At 38.4% G+C, this 13686-nt stretch overlaps 2 protein-coding genes across 2 annotated transcripts; one reads left to right on the top strand and one right to left on the bottom strand.

The window, feature by feature from the left end:
* The first annotated feature begins 1968 nt into the window (after nt 1-1968).
* LOC135677419 (mannan endo-1,4-beta-mannosidase 5-like) lies at nt 1969-3554 on the top strand. The gene is made up of 5 exons (XM_065189774.1): nt 1969-2295; nt 2383-2577; nt 2663-2785; nt 2880-3088; nt 3173-3554. Exons 1-5 carry the CDS (start codon nt 1969-1971, stop codon nt 3552-3554), a joined length of 1236 nt encoding a protein of 411 aa, XP_065045846.1.
* Nucleotides 3555-10428: 6874 nt separating this feature from the next.
* LOC135677709 (probable protein phosphatase 2C 74) lies at nt 10429-12551 on the bottom strand. Its single transcript, XM_065190084.1, has 5 exons — nt 12037-12551; nt 11428-11601; nt 11180-11350; nt 10900-11079; nt 10429-10825 (listed from the first exon to the last, which is right to left on the bottom strand). The coding sequence occupies exons 1-5, from the start codon at nt 12499-12501 to the stop codon at nt 10676-10678; spliced, it is 1140 nt and encodes a 379-aa protein (XP_065046156.1). The 5' UTR covers nt 12502-12551; the 3' UTR covers nt 10429-10675.
* Between the last annotated feature and the right edge of the window lie 1135 nt (nt 12552-13686).

The raw sequence follows: 13686 nt of genomic DNA, 5'->3' as shown, positions 1-13686 counted from the left end.
GTAAAATCAATAATTCATATGAGAAAACTATAAAATAAACCATAATTTATAGTTTTTTTAATCAAAAATTAAATCCAATCAAATAATCAAAAATATAATTATGATTAAAATTAATCATAATTATAATAAATCATATTTATCAATTTATAATTGAGAATATGAATTAAATTTCTCAATTTTGATAAAACCATAAATTTTTGAAATGGAATAAATCAGAAATATGTGAATGGCAGAATTATAATTTTGCATAAATTAAACCCGAGGGTAAAACCGTAAATATGTTGACAGAACATAATTCGAAATTACAAAATTTACAAGGGTAAAACTATAATTTTAACAAAACCCTAGCCTCGAAGGCAAAATCGTAATTATGCCAAAAAACCCTAATATGCTTTCGTCGCCGCCGCCTGCGCGAGCGGCGCTGCCGTTGCTGCCTACGGCCCGGCCGCCTGTGCGCGGCTGCCAGCGACAGTTCTAGCCTGCGCGTGGCCGCTGCCGCCACGGCGCTACCACCGCGGGGCTGCTACTGCTCATGGGCGGCCGCTGCTGCCGCGTGGCTGCTGCCAGCGCGCAGCCGCCGCTTGTGCATGGCCTACTCACGCACGGCCGCCACTTGGGTTGTCTGCCTGCGTGTGGCCGACCGTCACATGGACGGATTCCGGGATCGCGTATGGGACGGATTCTGTAATGTCCGCATATGGGACAGGTTCTGTAATGCCCGCATATGGGACGGGTTCTGTAATGTCCGCATATGGGACGGGTTTTGTAATGTCCGCATCATATGGGACGAGTTCTGTAATGTCCGCATATGGGACGGGTTCTGTAATATCCGCATCATATGGGACGAGTTCTGCAATGTCCGCATATGGGACGGGTTCTGTGATGCCCGCACATGGGACGGGTTCTGTAATATCCGCATCATATGGGACGAGTTCTGCAATGTCCGCATATGGGACGGGTTCTGTGATGCCCGCACATGGGACGGGTTCTGTGATGCCCGCACATGGGATGGGTTCTTTGATGCGTACGCTACCCGACATAGTCGCAAATTCGCAGCGAGGTTGACGGTGACCATTGTTGCTTAGCAATTCTTGGAAGATAAATGTAATTTTATGCATCGTAAATAAATTTACAGATCTAATACATTTGATTTCAAAAACCTAGCTCTGATACCAATTGTAAGCATAAAGTCTATAATTATGCTATATCCAAATAAATAAAACAAAATTTGTTAAAAAAAAATAATTTTACCTAATTAGATTCTAAGGAATTTTGAAAAGCATTTTATACATGGTCATGTTTTAAAATAAGCCAATAAGTCCAATAAACACAATAATACTATATTAAGTCCAACTATCAATGCGAGTCATAGCGGTTGTATTTCATCAATGTCATACTCCCTTCTATGTATCACAACATTGTTAGTCTATCAATATACAATCTATTGTTCTTCTTCTTCTTCTTCTTATTTTTCTATCAAAACATCTTTCATTGAAGAGAAGGATGTGAGAAATAATTTTTTACGTTTGTTAGATCAATTTAAAGTCTTAAGATTTAATATATCGGATGACAAATCCAAAAGATAATATTAAGAAGATTTTTACAATAGCTTGGAAGATTATATTCTGGACCTATAAATATTAAAATTATATTTTATTTTTTATATAATTGAATGAAGTAAAAGAGTCGCCATTAGAAAAAGGATTGTCAGCGGTAATCTCCTTGGAGAATTTAAGGTAACTGATGATATCCGTTTTCCATGTTTGCGGTCTTCCTCTTAGCAGCCCTCCGTGCCCTAATCTCATGGCTTTCTTCTTATTGCAGGAAACAACTGACCACAAACAAATAACTTCTTGTCTATGACGTACGATGAAATCCTTGCCATGCTTGCACTAACTCGCATTCGATCTATAAATCTGATCCCCGCGCCCGCAGACCCTCGTGATATCACGGCGCACTTCCACCAAAATGGCTAGTTTTGTCGTCGGACTGCGCCGCTTCCTGGGCGCTCTCGCACTCTTGCTTCTCGCTCATCAAGCAGCGGCGGCAGAGCCACCCGCGTTCGTCGGGAGAAGTGGCTCCAAGTTGGTAGTCAACGGCTCCCCCTTCCTCTTCAACGGGTTCAACGCATACTGGCTGATGAACGTCGCGTCGGAGGACCAGGCGAAGGTCTCCAAGACCCTGAGCGACGCTGCGGCGGCCGGGCTCACCGTGTGCCGAACGTGGGCGTTCAACGACGGCGGCAACCCCTCGCTGCAGTCGTCGCCGGGGGTCTACAACGAGAAAATGTTCCAGGTGCGTCCTGCCTCCGCTTCCTTCCCATATCGCAACGCAGTCGACAAGCGTTCGTGTGGCGACCTCAATCCATCCTCATCTCTTTAGGGGCTCGACTTCGTCGTCTCGGAGGCCAAAAATCACAGTATCCGTCTCATTTTGAGCCTGGTCAACAACTTCAAGGACTACGGCGGCCGATCTCAGTACGTACAATGGGCTCGCGACGCAGGTGAGTCCATACAAACCGACGATGACTTCTACACCAATGCCAAAGTGAAGCAGTACTACAAGAACCATGTCCAGGTAAATTACGCATCGTATCATATCATATCATATTCATGTATGTTGATGAAATTGATCTCAACTCTCTTCCTCTTCTCTCCTGCAGAAGGTGCTAACACGAGTCAACACCATCACCAAAGTAGCCTACAAAGACGATCCCACCATCTTGTCGTGGGAACTAATGAACGAACCGCGCTGTGAAGTAGATTACTCCGGCCAAACAGTCACGGTGAGAACCCTCTCGTTAGCATCAACCACAGCAGGGAATGCTGCTGCTGCATTCATTAGTGTCATCGTTTGAGTTAAGCGATTGCTTCGAGCAGGCGTGGGTTAAGGAGATGGCAGCGTACACGAAGTCCATCGACAGCAAGCACTTGTTGCAGGTAGGATTCGAGGGTTTCTACGGGAATTCCACCCCGGACAAGATCAAGCTCTACAACCCTAATGGCTACCAGCTTGGCACGGACTTCATCACCAGCAATCAAGTCAATGAGATCGACTACACCACCATCCATGCTTACCCGGATATATGGTAGATCGCATTGATAAATTCATATATATATATATATATATATATATATCGTAAACCGCATTGATGTTCTTTCTCCTCCGGTAGGCTCCAAGGGCAGTCGGAGGAGGCGCGGAAGACGTTCCTGCAGCAGTGGTTTTCGAGCCACTGGAACGACTCCGTGAAGGTCCTCGGCAAGCCACTGGTGTTCGCGGAGTTCGGGAAGTCGAAGACGGCTCCGGGATACTCGCAGAAGGTCCGCGACGACTTCTTCTCCTACGTCTACGACGTGATCTACAACGACGCCGAGACCAGCGGCGGGTCCTTCAGCGGCGGGCTAGTGTGGCAGGTCATGGGCGACGGGATGGAGTCGTACTACGACGGGTATGAGGTCGTGCTGTCTCAGGATTCAACGACGACGGCGGTGATAAAGAAACAGTCGGACGCCATGGCGGCGCTCGAGAAAAGGCTGAGCGGCTCTCATCATTAAAGGCCTCTCCCGATACGTCGTTGCTTTAGATCAAACCTCATAATTTCCGTCTATTGTCCTGTGAAAGGCCTGTATCAATCATAAAGATACTTCACAATGAAAAGAAGAAATCCACAACTTCACATGGCTCATGTTTGTAAAATGTAAATAGCAGCTACCAATGTGCAAGATGTGTAATTAGTACTCATCATTTCGGCATTCCATATCTCATCTCATCTCAACGACAACACAGGCCTTCGAGACACATCACCGCCTTCTAGAAAAGCTTTTACGACAGACACATTTCTTCTGGTCGGCGATGCTGCATCAACAGTAAGCTGAGGCGCCATCTGCAAAACTTAACGTGTATCAACGAAACTGGAGATTCGTTCACCGAAACGTTTGCTGACAGGAAACTTAAATCTAAGCTATGTTGATTGAAATATTCTATCAAGTAAAACATCTAAGGTAAAGAACATATGAGAAAGATTGCTTCGAAAAGTACTTTGCTCCAGCAGACAGAAGGAAAAATGATTTCGAAATGTATCAAACAACAAGAGATTTTGTAGCATAATTAAACATACTTGACCATTGTGATGAAGTCTTTTATGCATTTGATATAGTTAAACAGAAATTGATATGGTGGGAGATGGCATATATTGTGTGCATCAGTTATTAGTTGATTCACAATCAACAACTTTCTTGTCACCTCAGATATCATTTTCTACCTTATTAAGCACTTGAAGAATTGTTAAGAGTTCATTAGTTCCTTGGTGCACACTATCATTTTGTCTAATTTGAAAACTCATTTTCATCTGAAGAAAACTCAACCATAGTTCAGTATTTTCCTACAACATGGTTGGTGCATCTCTAAGCAATACCCTTCTTGAATCAGATTTTTTAAACAATAAAATGATTTTTTGTTCTTGCTGCATTGCAGGGATAATGCAAATTGTTCTTTGTATACGTGAAGGATCAATTTGTCCCAAATGACCAACAGATTTCTCTTCCGAATCAATTCGGAGTTTCTACATGCATGTTTTTCTCAAAAGCATAAGAGGTTAGCACTAAGATCAGTTACTAGAGGATTAAATCAATTAAATTACTTTGTCATATATGGTAATGCAATAGCAAATTGAATTTAAGAAATATTCAATATTTAAAATCAAAAAATAAAATGATCCACATCCTAAAAGAGCTTAATGTTCTAACTGGAATATAGCAGCAAAAAAGAATAAAAAATTGACTTGAAAGAACAATGTTCTTTTTAGATATGTTAATATTCATTTAACTTCTGTCCAATATTCCCTTTTAGGATTAGAAAGAAATCGATTGACAACTCCAATTATACGAGTTATATCTGATTTGGTACAAACCATAACATACATCAAACTGTCTACTACAGATAAGTAAGGCACTCAGGGCATTTCTTCTTTTTCTTTCTCACTTGTAGGACATTGTTTCGAACTAAGCTTGAAATGACCTACAAGTGGAGAACAAACTGCTTCAGCTTTACTCATATAAGAATCTTTTCAATGTAAGTCTCTTGAGATAACTAAATCTTCCTTTGACGAAGAATAAGTATTTGTATCACCGATCCCAAGTCTTTCATGGCAAAAGACTTACTTATCTCTCTTTTAAGCTTTTTAATTTTTCCATCATCGTGGCCAACAATCAGTATATCATCAACATATAGCTGAAGAATAATGAAATTTTCATCTAAAAATTCCTTTACAAACACATAATGATTAAATGTGGTTTTATTATACCATTGGCTCATCATAAAAGAATCAAACTTCTTGTACAACTATCTAGGTGTCTGTTTGAGTCCATATAAGCTTTTCTTAAGTTTACACATCAGATTTTCTTTTCCCTTGACTTTGAAACTTTCTGGTTGCTCCATATAAATTTCTTCTTCTAAGTCATCATGAAGAAATGCTGTTTTCACATCAAGTTGCTCAACTTCTAAATTTAAGCGAGCAGTCAAACCAAGAACAACTCGGATAGAGGACATTTTCACCATATGAGAAAATATTTCTTCAAAGTCAATATCTTTCTTCTGACTGAATTCTTTCACAACTAGTTGTACATTGTATCTTTGTTGTGAGCTATTATTTTTAGTCCTTAATTTGTTAATCTATTTATTCTTGAGAGTTTTTTTCTCTTTAGGCAACTTTATTAAGTCATATGTGTGGTTTTCAAGCAAGGATCTCATCTCTTCTTACATGACTTTAATCCACTCATTCTTATGCTCATGTAGAATAGCTTCTTGGTAAGTTTTTGTCTCTCTTTTGTCAGTAAGCATAACATACTCATGTAGAGAATATCTAATAGATGGTCGCTCTCTAGTAGATCTTCTCAATGTAATCTCAACTGGTGGTGGAGGTGCTTGTTCGTTTGGTTCAGCATCATCAATTGTATGAGTATCATCACTTACATTCTCACCACAATCTTCTTGTTCTATCTTCCCCATGATCATCATGAACTACAGGTGAAAGAACTGGACCCAAACTCCAAGGAATATAAATAGAGGTTTTTGACTTTTCAATATTATCATCATCATCAAACAATTGGTCTTCAAGAAAATACAACATCTCTAGTTCTAATAATCTTTTTGTTCATTGGATCCCATAATCTGTACCCAAACTCTTTATGATTATATCCTAAGAAGATACATGCTTTTGCTTTATTATCAATATCTCTATGTTATTATCCTAAGAACATGAACAAATGCTTTACACCCAAAGGCTCTCAAGTGATATAAGATATATCTTTTCCTTTCCATACTCTCTTTGGAACATCACCTTTTAGAGGAACTGATGGAGAAATATTTATCAGGTCAACTATAGTTAATCTTTTCTTCAATGGTTCTATTCATCCTTTCTATCACACCGTTCTGCTGAGGGGTTTTAGGAACTGTTTTCTTAAGCCTGATAACATGAAACCTACAATAATTCTCAAAAGGACTCCTGTACTCCCCATCATTATCTGCTCAAATACACTTTAGCTTTCTGTTAGTTTCTCTTTCAACACTGACATGAAACTCCTTAAAAACATCCAGTACCTAATCTTTAGATTTCAAAGCAAAAGCTCAAACTTTTCTAGAATGATTATCAATAAAAGTAACAAAATAAAGAACACATCCATGAGTTCTAGTTTGCATAGTACAAATATTAGTATGAACTAAATCAATAGCATCTAATCTTCTAGATTATGGATATGTATGAAATGTAACTATATGTGTTTTTCCAACTAAGCAATAATCACAAGATTTAAGATATGTACCTTGCGACTCTAGTAAGAACTGCTTTCTAGCAAGAATTTGAAGTTTCTTCTCGCTGATATGACCAAGCCTCTTGTGTCAAAGATCTATACTTTCACCCTTCTGAATTGTATCAACCTCTCCTTTGTATAGCTTAGCTTCTATGACATAAAAAGAGTTAAGATTTTTTCCTCTTGCCACAATTAGAGAACCTTTAGTGAATTTCCATTTGCTTTCACCAAAATAATGTGCAAAGCTCTCATCATCAAGTCTACCTATAGATATCAAGTTAAGACGAATATCTGAAACATATCTTACATCTTTGAATATCAATTTGCTTCAAATACTGATCTCCAAGCAAATATCTTCAATTCTCACCTTAGATATACCATTGTTTCCCATTCTGACATTACCAAAATCACCAGCAGTGTAAGATATGAAGAAATCACCATGAGAAGTAACATGAAATGAAGCACCAGAGTCAATTACCCAGTTATTTTCTTCACCTGGTCTGTTATAGTGGAAACATTTAATCTCTCCTTTGTGTAGCTTAGCTTCCATGGCATAAAAAGAGTTAAACTTCTTTCTTCTTGCTATAATTAGAGAACCTTTAGTGAGTTTCCATTTGCTTTCATCAAAATAGTGTACAAAGTCCTCATCATCAAGTCTGCTTGTAAATATCAAGTTAAGACAAATATCTAGAATATGCCTTACATCTTTGAGTATCAATTTGCTCCTAATACTAGTCTCCAAGCAAATATCTCCAATACCCACAATCTTAGATGTACCACTGTTTCCCATTCTGACACTACTAAAATCACTAGCAGTGTAAGATATGAAAAAATCACTATGAGAAGTAACATGAAATGAAACACCAGAGTCAATTACCTAGTTACTGTCTTGAGCTGCAAGACTGACACAATCGTCATCACAAACAATAATGATATCATCAGTAATTGTATTGGTCTCTTTCTCATTTTTCTTCTTTTCATTCTGTTCTTGCTTCCAAAATCTACACTTTTTCTTTATGTGACTTGGCCTATTATGGAGGAAACATTTAATATCTCTTCTAGACTTGGATCTTTCAATATAACTATGTGAATTTCTGCTATGACTCCTTCCACGTCTTTCTTGTTTTCCAGTAACAAATACACTAGAAGAAGATTCATTATATTATTTCCTTCTAGCATATTTATTTAGCAAACTGTCTTTAGTCATATCTATAGTTATAGTCCCCTCTGGCGTGGAGTTACAAATTGTCATCACATATGTTTCCCAACTTTCTGGTAAAGAGTTAGAAGTAATAATACTTGCATCTCATCATCTATATTCATTTTCATAGCAACCAACTTGTTTGCAAGACTCTGAAATAGGCTTATGTGCTCAACAATATTACCACTGTCTTCTAAGGAGAGAAATTCTATTTACAAGTCTTTTGATGAGAGAAATTCTATTTTCCACTATCTTTTTCGCAAAGAGATTTTCTAACATTTGCCAAACAACATCAGCTCTGGTTTCATTAGAAATATGCTCATGCAAATTTATATTCATCCATCTTCTAATATAGACAATAACTTTTCTAGGTTGAACTTTTCATTCCTCATCGTCCATAATAGAAGGTTTATCTTTAACCTTGATGGGCTTATATAAATCTTTGCAATAAAGCAAATCTTCCATCATATGTCTTCAAGTGGAATAATTTGATGAGTTCAATTTAATCATATCAATTAATTTGAATTTAATTTGATGGGTTAAATTTAACTTGTTAAGAAAACCTGTTAAAACGAAATAATTATTTTCCCTTTTTGTGTATCAAAATTGGTTCCTTATCAAAATACCAACTTGATATCAAAATGATAATCAACCAGAATAACATAGAGCAATAAATTAATCATATAATAGGACTACATATTTAACGTGAAAAACTCAATGTGAAAAAAATTGCGGGACCGTAGTCCACCTCAAACTTTCGCTATCAATAATAATGATAACAGGTTTATAATAAGTCTTTTCTAGAATAATAAGAGGATCATAATAACATCAAGATAATATATCTTAGCTCAAGAATAGTATATAATAGAATCTTATAATAAAAAAATTTTAGGTTTACGTAGTGGATATTACATAAAAGTTTAACCTATGTTTAACCTCACCTCGTTCGTTGCCCTCTCTCTTGCACGAACACTGTCATATCTCAAAACCCTTTTTCTTTTACGTTTTAATTACTGATTTGAGCTCAAAAAGTGCAATTGTCCGAGCACACCTATGGCGTGGACCAAACACTCACGCACTGCCGCCATATCAGAACTAACGATGGAGGAGCGTCAATGGCGGCCTGTGTACCTCACGGGGCACGCTTGATTCGACGTGGAAGTGTTTGCAAAGAGAACACAGCAGGGCGTTATGGACTCCACCGACGAGGAAAGGATCGAGCGGAAAGAGAAGAACGAGAAGAGATGGCAGATCTCTCTCTCTCTCTCTCTCTCTCTCTCACTATATATATATATATATATATATATATATATATATATATATATCAGCGTGTCGGTGAGTCTGAGAATATTAATTTGTCTGTTATTAGTTGCATGATTAAAGCAATTTAATTTGGATAACTTGAGATAAAAATAACTAATTAAGTAGTTTAAATTGTGGACAGAATTAGAATAAGTTAAATTCATTTTAATTATGTTAGATTTATTTATTAAAGAAATATATATTTACTGATTTTATAGGAAATCATAAAATTATGGGATGGTTGAGTGTTGAGATGGAAACTTCAAATTTCTAGAGGTAGGAAAATTTGAAGAGAGGAAAACAACAGATTAAGTAGTTTGAGTCGATTTGGATCTTCATAAAATTAGTTAGGATTGAAATATTCAAGAAAGTTATAATTTTCTTTGATTTTTACATCTTCAAAGTCAATGACGGTTATGTATTATATTTATAGACTTTTATTTTATGTTTTCATTTTTGTTATAGCCTATAACTCAATGATAACATACAAAGAAGCTTTTTTTATATTTTAGGTGAATAAATTTGCTATTTTTATTCGTTTTTTAGACAAGTTGATAGAGGAAAACCTTTATTTGTGTAGAAAATGTTCACTAGTAAAAGTTTTTGAGTTTGACATATCACACACAAAAATAACATGTTAATTATCCTTGATGCTTCGTATGTTTTTACCGTAGACAAACACATCATACATACATAAAAGGGATGTATTGATCGCGTCTAATATTTTAGATGCCTATTATCTTAGGTGAATAAATCTGACGTAAAAAGGATGTGTTGGTTATTTTAGGTGAATAAATCTAATGTAAAAAAGATGTGTTGGTTCCATTAGACACTTTAGATGTTATGTTTTATATAGATACATAACAAGAACACATTGGGTCGTATTGGTTGTCGAGCTTTTCGAATGCTTCATCTTGGGTAGATGTATCATGCGCATGAAAATCTCATTGGTCGAATTGGATGATATGAGATGGAATAAGTATATTATGTATATATGTTATCAGCTTTAATATATTTTCATTCTCCTTATGTTAATGATGCTTATAGAATTCTGATATGGGCTGTGAGAGGTCGATCGGTTCTGAGCAATAATGAGTCACTCTTCATTTGGTGGTTGAGGCTTTGTTGTATTAAAGAGACTATTACGTCTCGATAATTGGTAGAACAAAAATACATTATTTCATTCTTTCTGCCTTACCGATCTGAACAAGTCATGTATAGTGTCGACTTCACCAAGTCATCTTGAAAATGTCTTAATGGTACGGTCACCATTCTTCTAATGAATCTTATCTTTCGGTGTTCTTCGGGCGTTCTCGGTCTGTGAATGCTCCTCAGAAGTAGTCATGGAGAACTCGGTCTGACTGCGCTACCGTGCAAAGTGTTGCAGGTCCACCACCATGACTGTAATGTCATCCCTGTTGGCCCTCCTGCAAGCGAGTTCCACAAGCTCTTTGCATGAGTGCTTCATGGACTCACTGTGCTTCCGAACAACATCCACTGCTTCCTGATCTGTGACCTGATGAATACATACATTGAGAGTGAGGATCCGATTCATACAGTGCAAGGAGTAAGGCCGGGCTCTTGGTTTACCTTCTCCCATAACCCATCCGAAGCCATTACTAGGAACTCGCAGTCGGGAGTCAACCTGATGGTCTTGGTCTCAGGTTCAGAGATTACCCATTCCTTCATGCTGGCGTCGCCAATCGATCTGGTCACAGCTAGTGAATCCTGAACTCTCCACACGCCATTCCGACAAGTGATGTACCCACCCTGGTGTGATGCATGCATTCGAGACGATTGTGGGATGAATTAGCTGCTGAGATGGACGTCTTCAGCTGGATGCAAAGCGTATTGATGCAGAAAGACTTACCGAGCTCTCGATGCGAACCTTCTCATCTTCTCTTCCGGCGTGGTGGTCGCTCGTAAGCGCCTTCGCGATCCCTCTCCGGCTCAGAACCACCCTGCAGTCTCCCACATTGGCGACATGCAGCTCTCCATCCTTGAGTACAACGGTGGATGCACACGCTCCACTCTTGACGCCCTGCGGATGAAGGAAACCACTGTGTGATCATCAAGACACATGGAATTTTCGTGGCAATGGCAGATGGGATTGTATACCTGGCTGATGAATTCTTTGTCAGTGGTCAAATAGCCTGCTTTAATTGCCACTTCCGGTTGGATTTCTTGCTTGCCTTGACCAGCAAGAGATGATATGATGTTCTTTCCTAACTTCTCGGAGACAAAGTCAACGGCTGCTCGACCCCCATGTCCATCAAAGACACCGAAGAATGCCTGCAAACCATTCAAAAGAAGATGAGATTTTTCTCTTATAATGTCATAGCATTAATTTATACTTCTATCTTCAACTTGGATACATGCGTTGGAATCTTTCAACTGGTTCGTTGGAGGGTGGTGTTAAATCTTATGTATGTTCTAATGTTTGACTTTTTCTTGTTAGCTTAACCTTCTAAGTTACTCAACTCATTATTTTATCGTCATCATATGACTTAGATTTCTTCACTCAATAAAAAGAAATGATTCCCATTCTCATTTTTTAGACCTATACGCATCATGTACTTCATGTGGCTACCTTGAAATGAAGACAAATGGATGCATATAAGGAGTGCAATTTGCTTCAAGATATCATCATAAGTCTCAAATAACTAGTAATATATAGAATCATATATTTCACTGCAGAAATTACATGAATTAGGAAAGATAAATTACCTGTTTTGGATCTCCATTTATGTTGGGTATTATTCCATGGCCATCTTCCATCACAGGTCTGTGACCTCTCCTGCAAGCCAACCAGTATCCACACCCCTCAACTTCCCACTCCTTCTCACTCACATGTTTCTCTTCATCACCATCGACAAAGCCTGAGGCAGTGCACGGCTCAGGAATGGATAACCTCGTTGGTCTTCTTCTCATCTTCCTCAGGTGCGGCACCTGAGACTTCTTTACATCCTCTTGCTGATCAATTGCTTGGCCAGCTGATGAATAGAAATCAAGGTGACACTCCTTCAACTTCTTGTTAGCCTCGAAAGACAGCTCTGCAGGCCTCTTCGATGGCAGAGGAGGGAGAGGAGATGTACTGGGGTATACAGCCGTGGAGTAGCACTCCCTGAGAACATGGAACAGGTGAACAAGGGAACATGACAGTGAGCACTGGACCTCGACGGGATGCACCATGTCTTCTGCAGGTTTCTTGGTGTTTGCTCACCTAAGATCGAAGGTTTCTGTTCTGGCAGGCTGGCTTTGGCCGTGGAAGGGATGGTTAGGGCATTTATAAAGGGGTGGTGAGGAAGAGGATGAACGAGTCTCTTTTGTCATGCATGATTGGAAACGTGGACCTGTTATTACAAGCATAACATTAGTACGATACGGCGTTATATATATGTATATATATGTATGTATGTATATATATGTATGTATGTATATATATATAACGCCGTTATATGTGTGTGTGTGTGTGAAGGTGGAAGGCTTCAATGGAGATATGATCGGACTTGGTCACTTGGACAGCTGATGTGAGGGGAACAACGATGAGTGTTGGATTCATTTGCTTGGAAGAAGTCATTCGAGGCTACTGAGGCTTTGTTAATGGCGGATTTGTATTTGTTAGGTTTTGGTTGAGGGAGACTTTGTCCATTCTCTTTATGCTCAGTGATAAGTGATTTGGACGTGTGGCAGGTGATTCGCGTTTCTTTATAAGGACAACACTATGATCCACTAACACGAATCTCAAACTCTAAGATAGATCGTTCAATCAACGTTGTCTCTCACCCTTCCACCCACGTAGACAAAATGTCAAGAAAAAAAATTGAGATAATTATAGATTATCCCATCCAAGATTAGATATAAAACTAATCATGATATTATTTCAGAACTACATCAAACACTCCTACACACTTGGGTTTGGATTACGTTTGGTTGACTTAGACACAACGATCAAATCTCCTAACAAATCTAGAAGTGATAATAAATTGACTAGTCATAAATTTCATACTACAATCCAACGAGAGCCGGCTATGCCCCGCAAGGCGATTCGGTTAATTAATTCACTTGACACGTTCTCATGTGACTTGGACTATGTGGATTAATGCCTATGCTTGACGTAGTGCAATGCTGTCGTGTATAAAAGACTTGATCAAAGATCATAAGATTTGGGGCTCTTGGAATCGGTGTTGATGTGTACGTATATTATCCTATCCATATCATTCATTAGTGCACTCGTCGGCGGGTGTGTGTAGAGATGCGATTATTTCGAATTTATTTTATTTTATTTAATTATTGTTTGTGAAAAATAATTTTATGGTTAATCCCAACTTTGTCATGGCCCAAGAGAGACACAAAAGGCCCAATTGCTATTTAAAT

The sequence above is a fragment of the Musa acuminata genome, chromosome BXJ1-6, assembly GCF_036884655.1.
Source record: "Musa acuminata AAA Group cultivar baxijiao chromosome BXJ1-6, Cavendish_Baxijiao_AAA, whole genome shotgun sequence".
NCBI lineage: Eukaryota > Viridiplantae > Streptophyta > Magnoliopsida > Zingiberales > Musaceae > Musa > Musa acuminata.
This window is presented reverse-complemented; position numbering and strand designations above follow the sequence as displayed.

Excerpts from the sequence above, each read along its gene's own strand:
- LOC135677419 (XM_065189774.1), top strand. The coding sequence starts at position 1,969 with ATGGCTAGTTTTGTCGTCGGACTGCGCCGCTTCCTGGGCGCTCTCGCA. Across the intron at positions 2,296-2,382 it reads ACAACGAGAAAATGTTCCAG|GGGCTCGACTTCGTCGTCTC; the intron begins GTGCGTCCTGCC and ends TCATCTCTTTAG. Across the intron at positions 3,089-3,172 it reads CATGCTTACCCGGATATATG|GCTCCAAGGGCAGTCGGAGG; the intron begins GTAGATCGCATT and ends CTCCTCCGGTAG.
- LOC135677709 (XM_065190084.1), bottom strand. The coding sequence starts at position 12,501 with ATGGTGCATCCCGTCGAGGTCCAGTGCTCACTGTCATGTTCCCTTGTT. Across the intron at positions 11,080-11,179 it reads AGGTTCGCATCGAGAGCTCG|GGTGGGTACATCACTTGTCG; the intron begins GTAAGTCTTTCT and ends GCATCACACCAG. Across the intron at positions 10,826-10,899 it reads CGGATGGGTTATGGGAGAAG|GTCACAGATCAGGAAGCAGT; the intron begins GTAAACCAAGAG and ends TGTATTCATCAG.